Here is a 17,027-nt window from a genome sequence, read left to right on the forward strand (position 1 = left end):
CAAGTTCTAAATGTAGAATATCATTTTAAAAAGTATACACTGACCTGTTTCTGCATCCAGCCTTCATTAGGGAGTAAGTTCTGAAGTTCAATGGAGATCGAAACACTTTACAGCTGGCCACCTGCAGACCTGTGAGGAACTTGTGGTTTGTGTTGATTTTGGCGACCCCTGTGGACAAAAAAGTAAGTGACATATTTGCTGATATTATCCTATGCATTTGTAAGTATGTTTTTCTTTTTTAACTAAAAAATCTTTATCTCTTCTATGTCAGCTTGCAACCTACAATGATTTCATTGGTGTGGGAAAATTAAAGGCTGTTTCTGTAGTGTGATGTCTATCTCCTTTTTCTGACTCCTACCCCATTTTATGAGTGATGAGCATATTATATTTAGCTACACAGAAATCAACGATCTTCTTTCTGACAGTCCAGTCTCATTTGCTTTTAAAGGTCATATAAAGGCATCAGTATTGATCTCATCATGTTTCATTACCAGCTAAAAACGTCTCACAGGAGCTTTAATGCTAACATAAGGCTAATCAAAATCACTTGGAGAAGAAGTCACCACATAGTCACTGAGATATAAACAGCTACATCATGTATGATTCAGGTATTTTGAAATCTCAGAGGTCTCTTTTGCTGCTGGAGGGCTTTCATGATAATTAGAATCGCCTTGACTCAAGTTGACGTTCTGCCCTTGTAGACCCGGAGCGTGAACGCAGCATCTCTCTCTCTCTCTCTCTCTCTCTCTCTCTCTCTCTCTCTCTCCCCCTCCCTCCCTCTCTCCCTCCCTCTCTCCCTCCCTCCCAGGTACTTTTGGAATTGTGAAGCCTACAGTTGAGGTGTAGACAGCAACTGGAGTTGATGCTTTTCCTGGATTTTAACTTGGCCGTAATCAGGACAACGTGCTGTAACGATACAAGGCTACTATTATCAGCGCCCCGTATCAACTCTGCATCGTATCTCAGCAAGTGCAGATTGCATGCAGCAGTAGTCCGCAGAGTGTCTGCAACTATCGCAAGGTAAGACCAATAGGTTGATCAAAATAATTGTCACCTTATGATTTGATTTTATTTTAAATGCAAGTGTCCATGGTTTCTGCAGTGAGTTTGCACTGCAAGAACGATGACAGCCAACCTATTTGACTGACTTTAGATGCCTTTTTCAGATCTTATTAGGAGGGAGAAAACTGAAGCATATTGCTTTTGTGAAGTGTTTGTGTAGTGTCCAAAATATTTGTTTTAATCTCGTAGATTTATAAAGAGATGCACCTCTGCTCCAGAGTCCTTATTGTCAGGTTTGTATTGGGATTAAATTGCATTAGACAAATATTGACTGTACAGTGAATCCACTTAAAAGATCATGGCTTTTTGCATCACAACTTAAAGGGATTAAACTGAGAACAAATGATGCATGGTATGCCTGTTTTATGAGGAGACCCCCACATGCTATGATTAACTTTCTTCAGTCTCCTCTCCAATATTAGACGCTTCTCAGCTGTGTTTTGGTCTCCAGTTTAGTGCTGAAGCCAGGCGGCTCCCTGAGGAATGCCCTTACCTCAGAGCTGAGTCATGCAAATTATATACCCCCTTTCTCCTTCTCCCATCTCTTATCTCTGAGCTGTTATCACCAGCCAGTGACCGTTTAATCAGAAATTTAAGTTACATTTCACAAAAAGTTGGCTTAAATTGCAGCTCATTCCTGAAACAGGTCACTTTTTTTGCAGAATCAGTGCTCCAAAAACTTCAACCTTTTCATTACAGGTGAAATGAATAATGAAGCATTGCAAATATGTTACAAAACTTTATTGCAATGCTAAAGCTTTTCTCCGCTCTGATAAGATTTTTCAGATTCTTAAATTTACATTTGCTCCATACAAGTGACGACAAGTTGCAGATTTTATGATGCATATCCAATAGGCTGTGTTTTGTGGTGCACAAAAAGTGATACAGAAACATGTTGGCTCACAGCTCCTGGAAATACTTCAGAAGTCAGGCAGAATGTGAGGATGAAACCTGCGAGAGCAATTTTTGGAATGGACTGAATTTTTATGCGATTGATTCCTGAAAGGTACAACATTCAGTATCAGGTTATTGATTTAATAAGACATGAGTATATTCTTTCATTAGCTCAAACAGGAACTTTATAGCTTCATTGAATTTAAGATATTTTCCTCTTAGCTTGTTAAGGTAAACACAGACACACTTGCATTTAAACTTGCTGCAAAATCTGCCCCTGTAGACACACTGAATCAGTTCTGGTCCAGGAGAAAATGCAACATCCTTAAGGCAAACATCCAAACTCAATGAAAAGTGCTGATACCAGCTCGTATGCCTGCAGCACAGACACAGTGAAAGTCATCTTACATTTCACACAAATAAGGTGTTTGCTGCTGTGTGGCTACTTATCTGCAAGCCCAGCCATGCTTGATATGCACCTGTGTGGCTGCAAGAGAGAGAGAGAGAAGGAGAAAGATAGCTTGATGAAGATGTCAAATGTTCAAACCCCTCAGGCTGTGGTTCAGTCTCTGCTCATGCGTTCATCAAACAGAGGCAGCTGTGAAGTGGCTCTGACTTTTTATTAAACTGTCTGAGAGGAAATTGTAGAGTGAAGAATGAGTTTGACTTGCAAAGGGAAGATTGCAGGAGGGACATAAAAATACTATGATGATGCAAAGATGTGAAAAAATTATGAGATGGAGTTTGTGTAGAAAAACTACAGACGAGGAGAGGAAAGGGGGTGAGTAAGTTTGTGTAAGGAGAGGAAAGAGACTGAAGGGGAAGACTATTGTAGGGATGGGACATTTGAAAAAGGAGATAAGGAGACAGGAAGAGAATCTCGAGTCCAGAGTCTAACCGGCTCTGCTTTGAAATATGTCATATTCCTGCTGCTTCTGTAGTTACTGTAACCTTCAGGTAAACACATTCAGACAGCTTCAGACACGTTCTCAAGGCAAGCTCACAACCACAGGGAGAAAATGATATGGTGCCTCTGAAATGTTCATATTCAAACCTCAGAAATAGTTGAGGAGAGGGGAGGGAGCATCTTTTAATAAGACACATCTCTACCTTTAAGCCATGTTTCTACTTATGTGTGTGACTGGTGTTTGTAGATCCTTAAATAAACAGATGACACCTCCAGTTTTGGGGCACTGACCTCAGTTGGAGTGAATTGGCTTGTATTGTCATGCACTTACATTGTCATGTTTCTGTGGCTCATGTCTCTCTGTTGGTCATGGAGGACAAATGTAATGCAACCTTACCTCACCTGGATTATCAGCGCAGCAGCTTCAGACCGTAACTCATTGTAAGTGTCTCATCTCTTCCTGCATACCGTCCTTCATCTGAAACAATCAAACATCACGCCGCCCGGCTCTGACACAGGAGCTGCAAATGGCTCTGTGGTGATGCTGATGTTATTTTTGCAGCTTAATTCAATTGGTTGGATTGTGTCAGTGTAATGTGATTGGCAACAAAGGGGGACGCCCTTGGACTGCAGAAGGCGGCCAATACAGACATTAGAGAGTGACTGAGCAAATGGAAAATTGTCCTCTGATGCTGCCTCTCCAGACTTTGAGTTTGATGTCTGCCGGAGCTGTTTGGGTATTTGATGCGTGTCTGCTTGTCAGATGGCCAGGCCTGTTCAGTAAATGGGACTATTGGATAGGTCAACTTATATTCTATAATACAAAGGACACTTTGACAGAGCTCCAGAGAAATGTGGCCATGAGAAAACGCTGAGGTCAGACCAGCAGAGACTGAGAGGAGATGAAGCTTGGATCAGACCGGACAGGAAGGAGATCCCTCTAGGGGACACTTTGGGCTCAGTTTTCTGGTTAGTGAACTTGTTTACTGGTTCTAAAGGGAATACCCTTCCTGTGTATGCTCTTCTTTTCTACTCATCAGTGCTGACCTCTTCTTGTTTCTCTTGCCTTGTCAGCACTAAGGGGAATATGTACAAGCATGTCCTCCCACTGTAAACAAAAAGATAAAGTGCTGTCCATTTAAAATCGAGATCCCAGGAGCTACATGTGATGAAACCTTTCTCTATGGTCAGTTATGCAGCATCCCTGCAGAGTTTCCCTTGTCTTATGAGGACACACTTTGTTTGTTTCTCATGCTGAAAGGAAATCTGATCTCCCAAAGAACATGCAATGAAATGTGAAGTGGTCCTTTTTCATATTGAGCAGTTTCTGACCTCTTTGAGCTGCTTTCCTTCCACCAAATTCAACTCGTTCATTTGTTCATCTGTGATCTCTCACAAGTTCTCGACCAGCCATGTGGAGTCCTTTGGAACTTTTTACAAGATAAACCGCTCACACTATGAGGGGAAAATCGTCAACACTTTAAAACAACTTCCAGCTGCTCAACGCTCAGCTTACATGGATCGTCTGGCTGAAAGATGTTGAAAAGCTCATGATATCAGAGCTGTAGACAGACAGGGTGTGGCTTAAACAGGTTTCATTAGCATCCTCTTGCAGCAAAAGCTCATCAATTAACACCAACTGTTTGACTGTAAGACTTAACGGCTCATTTTTATGACTGTCATATGGAACGCAGTTGTACTTAAACCTTTTCCCTCAGTGATATCCCTTTTAAATGAGTGAAAGTGAGACCAGACAATGTCACATAATGCTCTTAGCATCAAACAGCAGTGACTTAAATGTTCATTTATGCACTCATAGTCACATCAAGGCTGATTTCTAACTCAATAGATGGGAAATAACACACAGAAAATACATTTCTTTGGAGTATTCATCTTTGTATCGCAGGCACAACAGAGTAACTTGATGAAACAGATATTGCTTAGTTTTATTGAAGTAATGATGATTCAAGTTTTATATCGTCCTAAATATGACATAAAGTCCTGTTAGCTTTGCAAAGATGCAGACTAAAGAAATATCCTGCAAAGGACACCCTTATATTTCAATATTGAGTACATTTCAGAGCCTGAACTTTTTCAGCTTTTTTTTGGGAAAGGACAGCCTAAAGGGACAGAAATGTGGAAAAAATGGGATGGGATGCCAGCAAAAAAGGCAAAGAGTTATGATCAAACAAGCTTCACTGCTGCTCTGGTGCATGCTCTAACTGGTGAGCTACTGGGGCGCCCTCCTCCCTCCTTTATCCCCTCCCCTCCGTAAAGAAGCTGAATTGGTACTTCTACTCTTTTAAATATTTATACATGTTTCTATATATAGTTTTTTGTGGGCTTTTTGTTTTTATTGATAGGACAGCTGAAGAGAGACAGGAAATATGGGGGAGTAGAGAGTGGGGGAAGACATGTAGCGAAGAGTCATGGCCAGGAGCCTATACCAGTGACCACAGCGACAAGGACTATAACCTCTGAATATGGGGCCAACCAGCGCCCTAGTTCTTATTCTTACTTACTGAGTCTGGAAAAGACTAAGTTTGCAACCTCTGAGCAAATGAACTTCGTAGATCATCAACTTTTGAAACCTGCTATTATAAGCTGTGTTCACACAAACGTTCTTAAACTTTCAGGGTGGGCTGCATGTGTGAATGCAAACAATAGAAATTTTCCCTCCGACTTCACCTGCAATTTTTCCTAACAGATGCAGAAGATATATCCAAGAAAATTCACTGCAAACAAGCAGAGGTGATTGCATTTTAATCATGCAACCAATGCAAACCCAGACAAGTTGCACATATAAGGATGAAAAAAACATCAGAGATTGAAGAAGGAGAATCGATTCAGAGACCAGGACAGTGAATATGGCTGTGCAGCTGTCTGTTTGCATCATAGACTGTATGATGGACGTAGTATCCGTGACGTCACCCATCTGTGTCTGAAGCGCTGTTTTGAAGCCAATCGTCAGCGGGAGCCATATTGGAAATGCTGAACACAACCTAACTGCTGTTGAGCTAGTGTGAGGTAAAGAGGTGGGCTTTGAGCCTCCTAGTCAACAGCTGCAGTGTTCCCGCCTGTCAATCAATTCAGCTGTGCCTCTCATAATGGAAAACTCCTAATCTTAAAATCTTTAATATTGCTGCGTAATGCAAAAATTCACCCCCCAAACAGTGTGTGCCAATTGAGAAATGAGCTATCCAGACTACACTCATTTTTTTTCCCAGGCTGTAAACATGTTTATTTCTGCTGTTGCTAAAAATAGTCTTATTTGATATTGTGTGTTTTTGGTTTCCGGTACTTACGGAGCCAGCCTCAAGCGGACACTCGATAAACTGCAGTTTATAACACTTCCACATTGGCTTCCATTCTTGCGGGCGGAGGTTGCCGCTTGGTTTGCACACAGCATTGATATGCATGCATAAACTGTCGTCAGCGTCGGACTCTGTTGCTTCGTCATCCATCATGCTGTAAACATTACACTGCTTTTGCAGCATACTCTTGATGTAACCCCACAAATCCGACAGGGAAGACCTCATGCTGGGTTGGGGATAAAATGTTCGGGGCAAAGCTCCTGGAACTTTCTAATAAAAGTTATGATTTGTAATTTAAAAAAAGGCTTCAAAGAGACAGTGGCAGAGTGAAAATAGTGGTGGATCAATTTTTACTTCTAAAATTAGATTAAAACAGGTTATATCACAGTTTAAACAATAGCATTGTGTTCGAGTCCAGACAGATTGGCACACTCCTCCTGGTGTTTGGTACTGTCTGTGTCCTGCATTTAGGATCATTTCTAGTGGGACACAGAGGTCCTTCATCCTCCTGGACGACCTCCAGTTCTCCATTATATTAAAGTAGAAACAGTGTAGGAAACTGACAAGAGTCCATATACTGTATGAACGACTCTCCTCTCTAATCTACATGATGACACCCCTCAGAGTAGAGTGATATGATTGAAAGAAGGTGTGTGTGTGTGTGTGTGTGTGTGTGTGTGTGTGTGTGTGTGTGTGTGTGTGTGTGTGTGTGTGTGGTGGGGGTTAAACAACCTTAAGTGACAGTCAGTGACATCATGTACATCTTGGTGACATCACTTAAGTGATTGAATGAGGTGGGGGGGTTCACTGCACGTGCTCAGTCAGGCACACATGAATCACACACACGCTGACACGCACGCACACACACACACGCACGCACGCACGCACGCACGCACACACACACACACACACACACACACACACAGACAATGACAGTACAACCCCTCTACATGCATGTGTGCTCTGCCTGTCACATTACACAGGATACCAGGGAGGCAGTGGCACTGACTACACGCTAACAGTGATGCAAGCTGACAACACGGCTGCTCAAATACGACACAGAAAGGCAGCATTGTTCCTGATCAATAGAAATGTATGTCCTTTTGATCATGGGACAGGAAAAGACAAAAATATAAAAACATAACATGCAAATTCTTCCAAATTAGGTCAGTTATTTGTAAGGTTGCATCCGTTTTTTCTCTTTTTCAGTGTCACTTTATTATTATTGCATTAAAATAAGCTTAAACAGTCAGGATCTTTGTTGAGTGCATGAGTTAAGACGAGATAAAACGTATTAGTCTGAGCTTTATGGACTTGAAGAGTCACATTGACCTTCATACCACCTCTTCATACTACCTTCAAAGATGGATACAATACACCGTCATTTTTCATCCCTCCAAGGCACATATTAAAGAAACACTGCTACACAGCACTCATGAGTTTTTTAACTATTAACTATAGGTGTCACAAGCTGATGCCATGTGTCTCCACCTCCTTCTCCTCTATTAAAACAAAGCAAAAAATACCCCTAAGACACCTACTGGTGATGTTTTGGGAGCCAGAGTCTGTGCAGCTTAGATCTGTAGGTGGAGCCAAGGTACTGATACCTCGCCCCCTTCTGCAAAGCAATGCACACATATACCTTAATAATAAAATGTTAAAGACCTTGTTAGGTTTGTACAACAGATTCTTGAGTTAGTTCAAAGACTGTAGATTGAAATTGACTCTGAATGTTCACTGCCTGTGAAGCAAAACAGCTTGGAGCTGACTGGCTGCAGTATAGGTCATAAACTTGCCTCCTCCATACACGTCCAATACAGTTTTTTCAAACATAGTTTCTGTCATAGTTAGTTCTTATCATGCAGATATATGTCCATGTTCTGTTTTCTGGCAGGTTTAAAGCAGTTAATTGAGAACATCACTGTCAATCACAGCATTATACTCCTTTGAATAACATCAAATAACCCATTAAAGGTGAAAGTCTCATAGAAACTAACACTGAAATGAAATCAGAATACAAAAACTAATGTAATGACAGAGACTGTGCGAGAAAGTTGTATTTTTTGTGTATTTTCATTTTGTATTTTGACCCATTTCCCATCTGTTAACATGGCTTTAACAGCCATACTGCAGTCATGCAGTAGAAAGAGAGCTCTGAATGTTTCGACTTCACTCTTGGGGTGCTGTCACATCATCCAGAGAGGTATCAGCTAAAATGGAGCCAATCAAACTTTGATCCACCTGAGCTTTTTGTGTTTCATAACTGACTTTTCTTGATCTCAGGAAAGTGATATCCCTTAGAATTCAACGTAATGTTCTGTATTTTCTGTTCCGTCTCCTCCTCTGAATGACGATAAACTGTAGATACTTCTTCTTCTGACTAAAGACACTATCTGTCTTTTTTATTCATTAGACTTTCCACACAATTTTGTACATACTTTCCACCTGTTATCTTAGCACAGGGCTCTGTTTTTATTTATTCTTTCATCACCTTGTTGTGATCTTGTTCATGTGTATTTGTGCTTGGGTGTTTCTGTAGTGGAGTGCCAGGGCTTCTTGGTAAAAATGTTTCGTGGGGGTAATTACCCTGAGTTGTTTGGGTGATATCAGCTCCTGTTCCCTGTATCTAGCTCCACTATTTGCTGAACAGTCTGTTTAGTGTTATGCGACTCTATCTCGACTGGCGGCAGATACAGACAGTTTGATTTCTCAGTCTCAGTATCAGCCTTCTGTTGACACTTAGACATCGTCACTCTTGGGTGTTTACAGCATTAACGTGTCTGTAATGTTACAGCTAATCGTCCCTGAAGGCTGATAAAGAGTGGCTACAGAGCCGCCTTGGTGTGAGAAAAATACAGTTAAATACTCCTTAAACATGCACATAAGCAGTGGATGTAGCCTCTCATTGTCAGGGGATGCAGAAGTTCCCCAAAGCTTTGTTCTTTTATCAGCCAGCAGGGGGAGACTCCAGGAGTTGCAAAATTAACTCAGGTTGTTACAAATCACACCAAAATTACCCTACTTCTTAGCTGATTTATTGGCTCAGTGTATATTCTTCTTTAAAGAGCTAAAGGTCTTAATCTGTAACTGCAAATATTCTTCATGCCAGTGCTATCATGATTATCTAAATACTGATTTGATTTAGGGCAAAATCAAGGATATACAGTTGAAGAGTATGCTGCAGGGCGTGTTGCCTGTGACGTCACCACAGTAAGGATGAAGACTCAATCATACAAAATCTGCTCCATCATCCACATAGATTCAGTTGCTGATCCAAAAGACATACGTGAAAGTACAATGAGCAGAGAGGAGATAAGTAATGTGAGTTTTTTTTCATCTCATTGAATGGACTTTTTCTTCTCTGTGTTTCAGGCTCCTCGAAAGGAAGAAATAAAACAGTGACATAGTGTGTGTGCATCTGTGTACACGCATGTGTGTGTGTATCTGTCACCATGAAGCATCAGTCTATCTCCCGATGGCTGAGCCAGCTGGGGCTGCCGCAGTACTGCACGGCGCTGGAGCAGGAATATGATGGAGTCGAGGTAATAAAAACGTGTGAACACAAAAACAAAAGAAAGAAACACTGATTTATTGTGTCTCTTTTGTGACTTTTGCTTGACTGTTACTGGGAAACACTCTAGGGTGTAGTGGACAAAGCTTAAAAAGAATAAGGAGCAGATTTAACTCCATTGAAATGAAGTTAAAGGTATAAGAAGTAAATTGATGGAATGTGACCATTAGTACATCAGGGGGAAGTGCAGAAATTATTTTTTGTCATTTAGATGAACTGACCTTTAAAATGCTGTTTCAGAGAGGTATTTCAGTAAATGTTAATCCTGCATAAGAAAACGTTTCTATTCTGGTCGGGCTAACTGCTGTCATTAAGAGTGTTTCCCACAGCAGCCTTTATAAAGCTGTCTAATAAAACTCCATTAGACTGAATGGAAAGTGATACATGAGCTGTTTCAACATCCCACCATTAGCCAACTGCAGTCTCAACCCCGCACAGCCATTGGCTAAAGGAAGAGATTGATCGGCCAATAAGACATGAATTATTCAGTAACCTACTGCTAAGGTTTACCCGGAATGCATCTGTGTCATCAGTAAAGGCATAATGAGGAAAGCTTGTAGAAAAGAAGGTGAAATGGGTAAAGATGGAACAAGGTGAGAGAAGGACAATAACATGTTTTTTAAGTATTTTTTTAAATTAGAACTTAAATCTACGCTTTGTTTTTTAGGGACGAGTCTGTACACATTTTTTAAAGCTTTAGAATGAAGTAGATTACCAAAACTATAACACTTCTCCTTCTCTACTGTCTGCATAGAGAACTATGGGGAGGATGAAAGCTTAAAATCATACTCTAACAACCTTCCTGACCATTCTCCATGCGAACCGGCTTGTCCTCAGGCGTGCTATCTTTTCTCTGGGTATTAAAACAACAATATCCAGCTCAGTGCCTCGTAGACATCCAGGCTGCTGGGTAACACAACACACCCATCAAAAAACTCAACTGAGCCAACATCATCAGTGAAACCAACAAATACGGGAACAGAAAGAGAACAAGGGTGATCTTCTGGATCTTTTGTCTATATGGTGTACAGATTTTTTTATTAGGGCTGATGAACGGATAATTTTTTAAAATCAAGATTAAGTGCAGAATTGAAGAAAGTTAATCGCGATTAATCACACTTTTAATCATGTGTTTAAAATTCCATTATTTTTGCATTTCAAAACAGTTTTCAAGTCCACAACGTTAACACTATAAATGCAGCTTGGGCTGATAGCTGGGTGCCTGAGGCTGCTGTTTGGGTTGGTATGGGAAACTGAGGCTGCATTAAACCCATAATATTAACAATATAAAGCAATTCTTACCAGTTGCTTACCATGTAACTTAAAGATGAGCCTCCCATTTGTTGTATCAGATTCAGAAGAAGTGATTTTTTTTTTTACAGCAGCTTACCTGCAGGGCTGCTTTGAAAAAGTTTCTCAAGCTTCTTGATTTTTAAAAATTCTGCATCAGTCAAAACGGTTAGAGTGTTTCTTTGTTGATGGAGAGTAGGTGGAGCTCTGAGTGCATCTTTGTTTGTAGCCAGGTGATCGTACTCAGCGTGGAGTTTCATCTGGTGAAAAGTCTTGGATTATGACTTTTGACTTGTTATCTGAGCCACAATTTGGGTTTAATTTACTGGGAGTAAATTAAACCCTGATGAAACACTCAGAAGCCCAGCGGTGCCATTATTTCTCCTCATCGTGGGGGCAGGAAGCGAGTGCTGGTTAACGACGGGGCGCAGAAAGTGACTTCTTCTTCTTCTTGTTTTAGGGGAGACATAGAAACCAGTGCTCACTGATGAGCATTGAAACAGATTTTTTGCACAATATTTTGCAAATAAGCTAAAATTGTGCATGCAAAATAATTGACACGCAACATTTTTTTTTTCACACTTTTAATGTTTTATGCAAAAAATGCAGCATATTTCTGTTTTCATGATACAGTGATACCATGAACAATTTCTGCTGATATTTCCACATTTGAACAATTACATCGGTCTTTTGAATTTCAAAAGTTGTAAAAATGGATCATCACATCATCCTGTCATGTCTGTACGCTGCTTTTTCTTTGTTCAGTAAACAAGCCACAACTCAGAGAGTCTTCATTTAATCTCATACATGTCAGACACAAGCTGCAGAAGTTTATCATATGAAATCACAATATTAGACAATGACAGTGTGTGCTTTGTAGCATCACATATAAGTAAGCAATCTCATTTAACTTTTCATATTGGGGCTCATCCTCCGTGGCATCTGATCCAGATCGCTCCATCCTTCCCCACATGAGCATCTTCATTGCTGCAACAACATTCACGCAGACTAAACCAACACTGACCGCTGCTGTTCAAACTCTGCAGAGGACTGCTGTGAGAGTATCTGTTGATGTTCAGCTCTGAGTGATCCAGAAAAGACAACATGTCAACCTGCTGCTGAGCACGGAGGGAGACAAGAGCGACGCGGGGAGGAGTGGAGATTATGAGATAGATTAGGTTTGTGATATGCCAGCTGTGTCTAACACGTTCACACACACACACACGCACGCATGCACGCACGTACGCTTGCATGCATGCACGCACATGCACACACAGTCATCAGGTGTATGTTACATGTGTTAACATCAGCAGAGTGTCTTTTTACTTTAACTAACATGTTATTACTGAGTTGTCCAGGCATGTTGACTGTAATGACCAACTGTATGTGTGTGTGTGTGTGTGTGTGTGTGTGTGTGTGTGTGTGTCCGTAGAACTGCAGGGTTTTTAACACTTAACTTTGCAACTGCAACTTTTGTGAGCATCAGTGTGTGTATGTAGTGTGCAGATGTATGTGTATGTGCTTGGGTGCCTTTGAGTGTATGCAGTGTTTGTGCAACTTTGGCTACATTGATATGCAGGTATGTGTGTGTGTGTGTAGTTGTGAACTTTTCACTCGCCATTTGTGGCTCAGGGTGACTGTAATCTGATTGTGCACTGTTTCTATTTGACTGTGTGTGTGTGTGTGTGTGTGTGTGCGTGCGTGCGTGCGTGCGTGCGTGCGTGCGTGCGTGCGTGCGTGCGTGCGTGCGTGCGTGCGTGTGTGCGCGTGCGTGTGTGTGTGTTTATATTCATGGGTTTGCCCACTGTACATGTGTGTAGTCTAAATAGAGCAGTGTTTGTGAAGAACTCAGAGAATGGTCTTATTGTTAAGAAACGAAAACAACAAGGCCTTGGTTTGAGATAGAAGCGTCCTGTGATGGCACAGTTTGTGTGTTTGTGTGTGTGTCTGTATGTGTGTGAGTCTAAGTGTGTGTGTGTGGAGTTGCATTACTGTACAAGGTTGAGTTCTGGCTCAAAGACTTTGAGTCTGCTCCCTCTCTCGGCTATTTCAGGGGTAGTTTGTGTTAATACCATGTTGTGTGGAAGTGAGGCAGGGTGTGTTTGTTTGTGTGTTTAAGACAATGCTGTAATGACAGGAGGAAGAGGGGAGGATGAGGAGCGGACGAGGGGAGGTGACGGCACACTTTTGGAGGAAAGAAGGTCACCAGTGGGCTCAGGAAACTTCCTTTGCAGCCCGTTTTAACTCCCTCGTCCTTAGATATGAGACAGCTTGGTCAGTGACCCAACATCTAATGAAGCCTGGGTTTTGCTTTTAGTGTGGCGTTGTAGTCAGGTGCACCACACATGTAGTATTAAGAATGCGTAGGTCAGCTTGAGGTGGTGGTGATGGACGGGCTTCACAGACAGGATTTCCATTCAGGACACTGAGGTTTGAATCAAATGTGTAAAAGCTATTTTTAATTCAGGGTATGTGAGTTATCTGTTATGAATAACATGCTTTGATATTTAAAGCTCCTGTGAGGAACTTTTTGTTCCTGTATATTCTTGGCACCTCGACAAAGTGGTACATCTTTCTTCTTTGCTGATCTTGTCCTGTACATGTGGAGGAAAAGAAAATCTCACCCTGCTTTCTTGAACAGTCAGATGGATTCCATAAGTTTCTTTGTCATGGAAAATGTAAACAATGAGGCCATTTTTTCAGCATGCTGTCAATCATTTCATCTGACACCTGCAGCGGAGGTTTTAGACATTAAAAAGAACTCATCAGGAATAATTAATCTGGTCTCTGATGTTATTGTTTGCATTTCACAAGGTCACACAAGAGCATCAGTTTTAACTTCAAAGTCTGCCAGCTTTAAATCCCTTAAGAGAGGTGTAACGTGAAACTTTGTAGTGGGTCTAATACTTCAACACAAGAGATGCTGGTCTTGGCCAGTTGCTCAGATGCTCAGTCTCATTAATGGCTTGCACAAACACACAGTTAAATACATAACATAAATGCACTTCTCAGAATCCTTTAGTTCACTTATTAACGGTATTTACTTTTCAAATATCTTCATTGAGGAGCACCATCCTGCTCCTGCAGCTGTATGTGTGTGTGTGTGTGTGTGTGTGTGTGTGTGTGTGTGTGTGTGTGTGTGTGTGTGTGTGTGTGTGGTTGTGTGTTTGTGTGTGTGTGTGGTTGTGTGTGTGTGTGTGCCCTCGGGTCCAGTCTGCTCCTGCACAGAGAGAAGAGTAATCAGTCACATTGAAGACACCTGCGCCAATCAGCTCTGGCACAAGCCGCCCCCTTCTGTCTCCCCTCTGCAGCTCAGCCTGCACCAAAACCCACCACCACCACAAGGGGTGTTGAATATTATAAATACATGTTTTTTTTCGCTATTGAGAGGTAGGACAGTAGCTAGAGTAGGAAACTGAGAGAGCAGCAAAAGGACAGCTGACTGCTGAATTGTACCTGGGTCTCCATGCATGCATCACTTTAACTGAAGCAAGGAGATTTTTCCCGACCAAACTAAACAAATTACTTTTAGTGCCTAACCAATCCTAAACTGTTTTGAAATATTAACCACATTAAAGCTTGCTGCGTGTTCATAAATATCCAATATCTTTATGTTTTCCAGGACCTGCTCCACCTTTCAGAGTACGACCTGTTGGAGCTCGGAGTCCACAACCACCTCCACCGTCTGCACCTTCTCACTTCTCTACGCCTCCTCCAGGAGCGAGAGAGGAGGAGAGGTACACAAACACACACTCAGACAGTCATAAATACACACACACACACACACACACGCACACATACTGTGTTGACCAAACATTATCAGTCTTTATCTGCTGCATCAGGTTGTTGACTCTGGCTCCATGTTTGAGTCTCTGTGTTTCCCTTAGTGGCAGACACAGAGACAGATAGGTGTCGTGTAAAGACATGTTGAGGCCCGGGGGGTCTCATGGTAGGGAAGGGGTTGTCTGGTGGAAGACAATACTCTGTCACACACACAATTCCACACAAATTTACACACTTCCAAAGCTGTCAGTAAACACGGAGAAGAGTGCTGAGGTCTGCAGTCCTGCTGAGTTTAATCTATTCTACAAGTGTGTGCATGTGTATGTGTGTGTGTGTGTGTGTGTGTGTGTGTGTGTGTGTGTGTGTGTGTGTGTGTGTGTGTGTGTGTGTGTGTGTGTGTGTGTGTGTGTGTGTGTGCATGTGTCTGACTGCTTTGTTTGCCCAGTTTCCCATGCGTTATACGGCAAAATCTCACTGTTGTCTTGGTGACTGAGTTGTGCACGAGTCCAGCTTCTATCAAGTGGATCATCTAAAGCCTTTGTGTCACACTGGAGCATTTAACCCTGCTGACCCCTGTCGTTTTACTTTATTATGTAATGTTTCATTATGAATGTACAAAAGACTGAAACAAAAGTGTGATTTTGCACAGACACAATATCAAGTTGCAACAAAAACAGTGCATTACATCTGCTTTAATCTGCAGACTTTTGAAGCTGTTAAGAAACATGAACTTTAAAGCAATGTCTTCATAACTTATAGTAAATCCGATGGTCCTTCTCAAGTGTAGCATCTTAAAAAACACAAACACACCTGAAGCTGTTGTGTGTATCTGAAACATCCACAGACGCTGCTGTTTGACAGCAGTAGTGCAGATAATTTTTTCTTGCTAATCCTTTTCCCCGTAGGAGTGTAACAGTGCAGGGGGGGGGGGTGTTTCAAATGATGGATCTCCTCCAAAATGAAGATAAGAAAAGTTTGAAATGGGGAGAAAAATGTCTCCTAAAAATATGCAACACGTTTGACAGACAGTGAAATCAACACTTGCTGTACAGAGGAAAAACAGGCCCTGTGATTGCTGGAGAACCAACCGCTGTTTCAGCTCTTCTATCTTTACATTTGCTTTAACAAAAGATTTAACCACAGCAGTCATTTTCTGAATAAACAGGTATTAGTGCTTGTAATTCTGAACCCATCTGAAATGTAAACAAGTAGCCAACAGCACCAAATGTTATCAAGGAGCACAGAAGCAGGAACCTTCCTGAATATAATTCTGATTTAGGATGGAGTTTACACTCTACTAACCTTTTTGGTGTTACATCAACTGAGATAATTCCAACATAGGCATAAGTTACATCTTAAATTTCACAGTCTGATAAGCTACACCTGTATGCTTGGCTCTTAGGCGGTAGCTCAAACTCAAAGTACTCTGTTGATGTCAAAATCTGTTTGACACAAAGTGCATATTACTTTTGACTTGTCAGCTGAGCTGTCTGGAAATTTCTTAAAGTGAAATGTGCCGTTCAAAAGTGCAGTGTTGTTATTTACCATAATGGGGAGGCAGGGAGATTCTGTGGCGGCTTCACTACGGTGTGCCGGAAGGGACAAAATAACATGTGATTGAAAAAGGATGCAGCAATTTTAGAACATGATGGCATCATGTTTAAAGAGTTGCTGCTGACACCTCTATTTTGAAGTACAAAAATAGCAACATGTATAAATATATTAATTAATTAGCCCATATGAAGAGAAAGATTTGCTTAAGTCCTGTTTTGCATTACAGGCTCATAAACACTATATCAAATGCACTGACACATGATCTTCTGGGTTTTCTATATAACATGCTTGTCATTCAACACTAGAAGGCTTTGGGCTGAAACATGTCCATTAATCGTTGCTGGTGTCTGCTATTTTCCCAGATTAAAGTCGTTGAGGACATTTAGTGTGCTGACTTTTTCCCTTCAATATAAAACACTCACTTACACACCTTCCAAAGAGATGTAGGTTGTGATTTGCTGTGGGCGGCTGTGGCTCGCTGGCAGAGTCGTCGTCTCCCAATTGGGAGGTTGGTGGTTTGATCCCAGCTCCCTCGGTCACATGTGGAAGTGACTGCGCACAACACTTAACCCATAATTGCTCCTGAGTTGCAGATTCAGCAACATTAGTCAAAACTGATGGACACTTTTCAAGGCATCCTCTGCCATCATTG

The 17,027-nt window shown here is 41.5% G+C and overlaps 1 protein-coding gene across 1 annotated transcript in view; it reads left to right on the forward strand.

Moving 5' to 3' along the window:
• The window catches only part of bcar3 (BCAR3 adaptor protein, NSP family member), an 84,237-nt gene that overhangs the window by 778 nt on the left and 66,432 nt on the right, over positions 1-17,027 (forward strand). The window contains exons 2-5 of the mRNA XM_034700150.1: positions 61-182; positions 809-1,020; positions 9,550-9,719; positions 14,661-14,775. Coding sequence (XP_034556041.1) covers positions 9,630-9,719; positions 14,661-14,775 — 205 coding nt within the window. The 5' untranslated portion in view covers positions 61-182; positions 809-1,020; positions 9,550-9,629. The remainder of the gene's footprint in view (positions 1-60; positions 183-808; positions 1,021-9,549; positions 9,720-14,660; positions 14,776-17,027) is intronic.

The sequence above is a fragment of the Notolabrus celidotus genome, chromosome 2 (assembly GCF_009762535.1).
Source record: "Notolabrus celidotus isolate fNotCel1 chromosome 2, fNotCel1.pri, whole genome shotgun sequence".
NCBI lineage: Eukaryota > Metazoa > Chordata > Actinopteri > Labriformes > Labridae > Notolabrus > Notolabrus celidotus.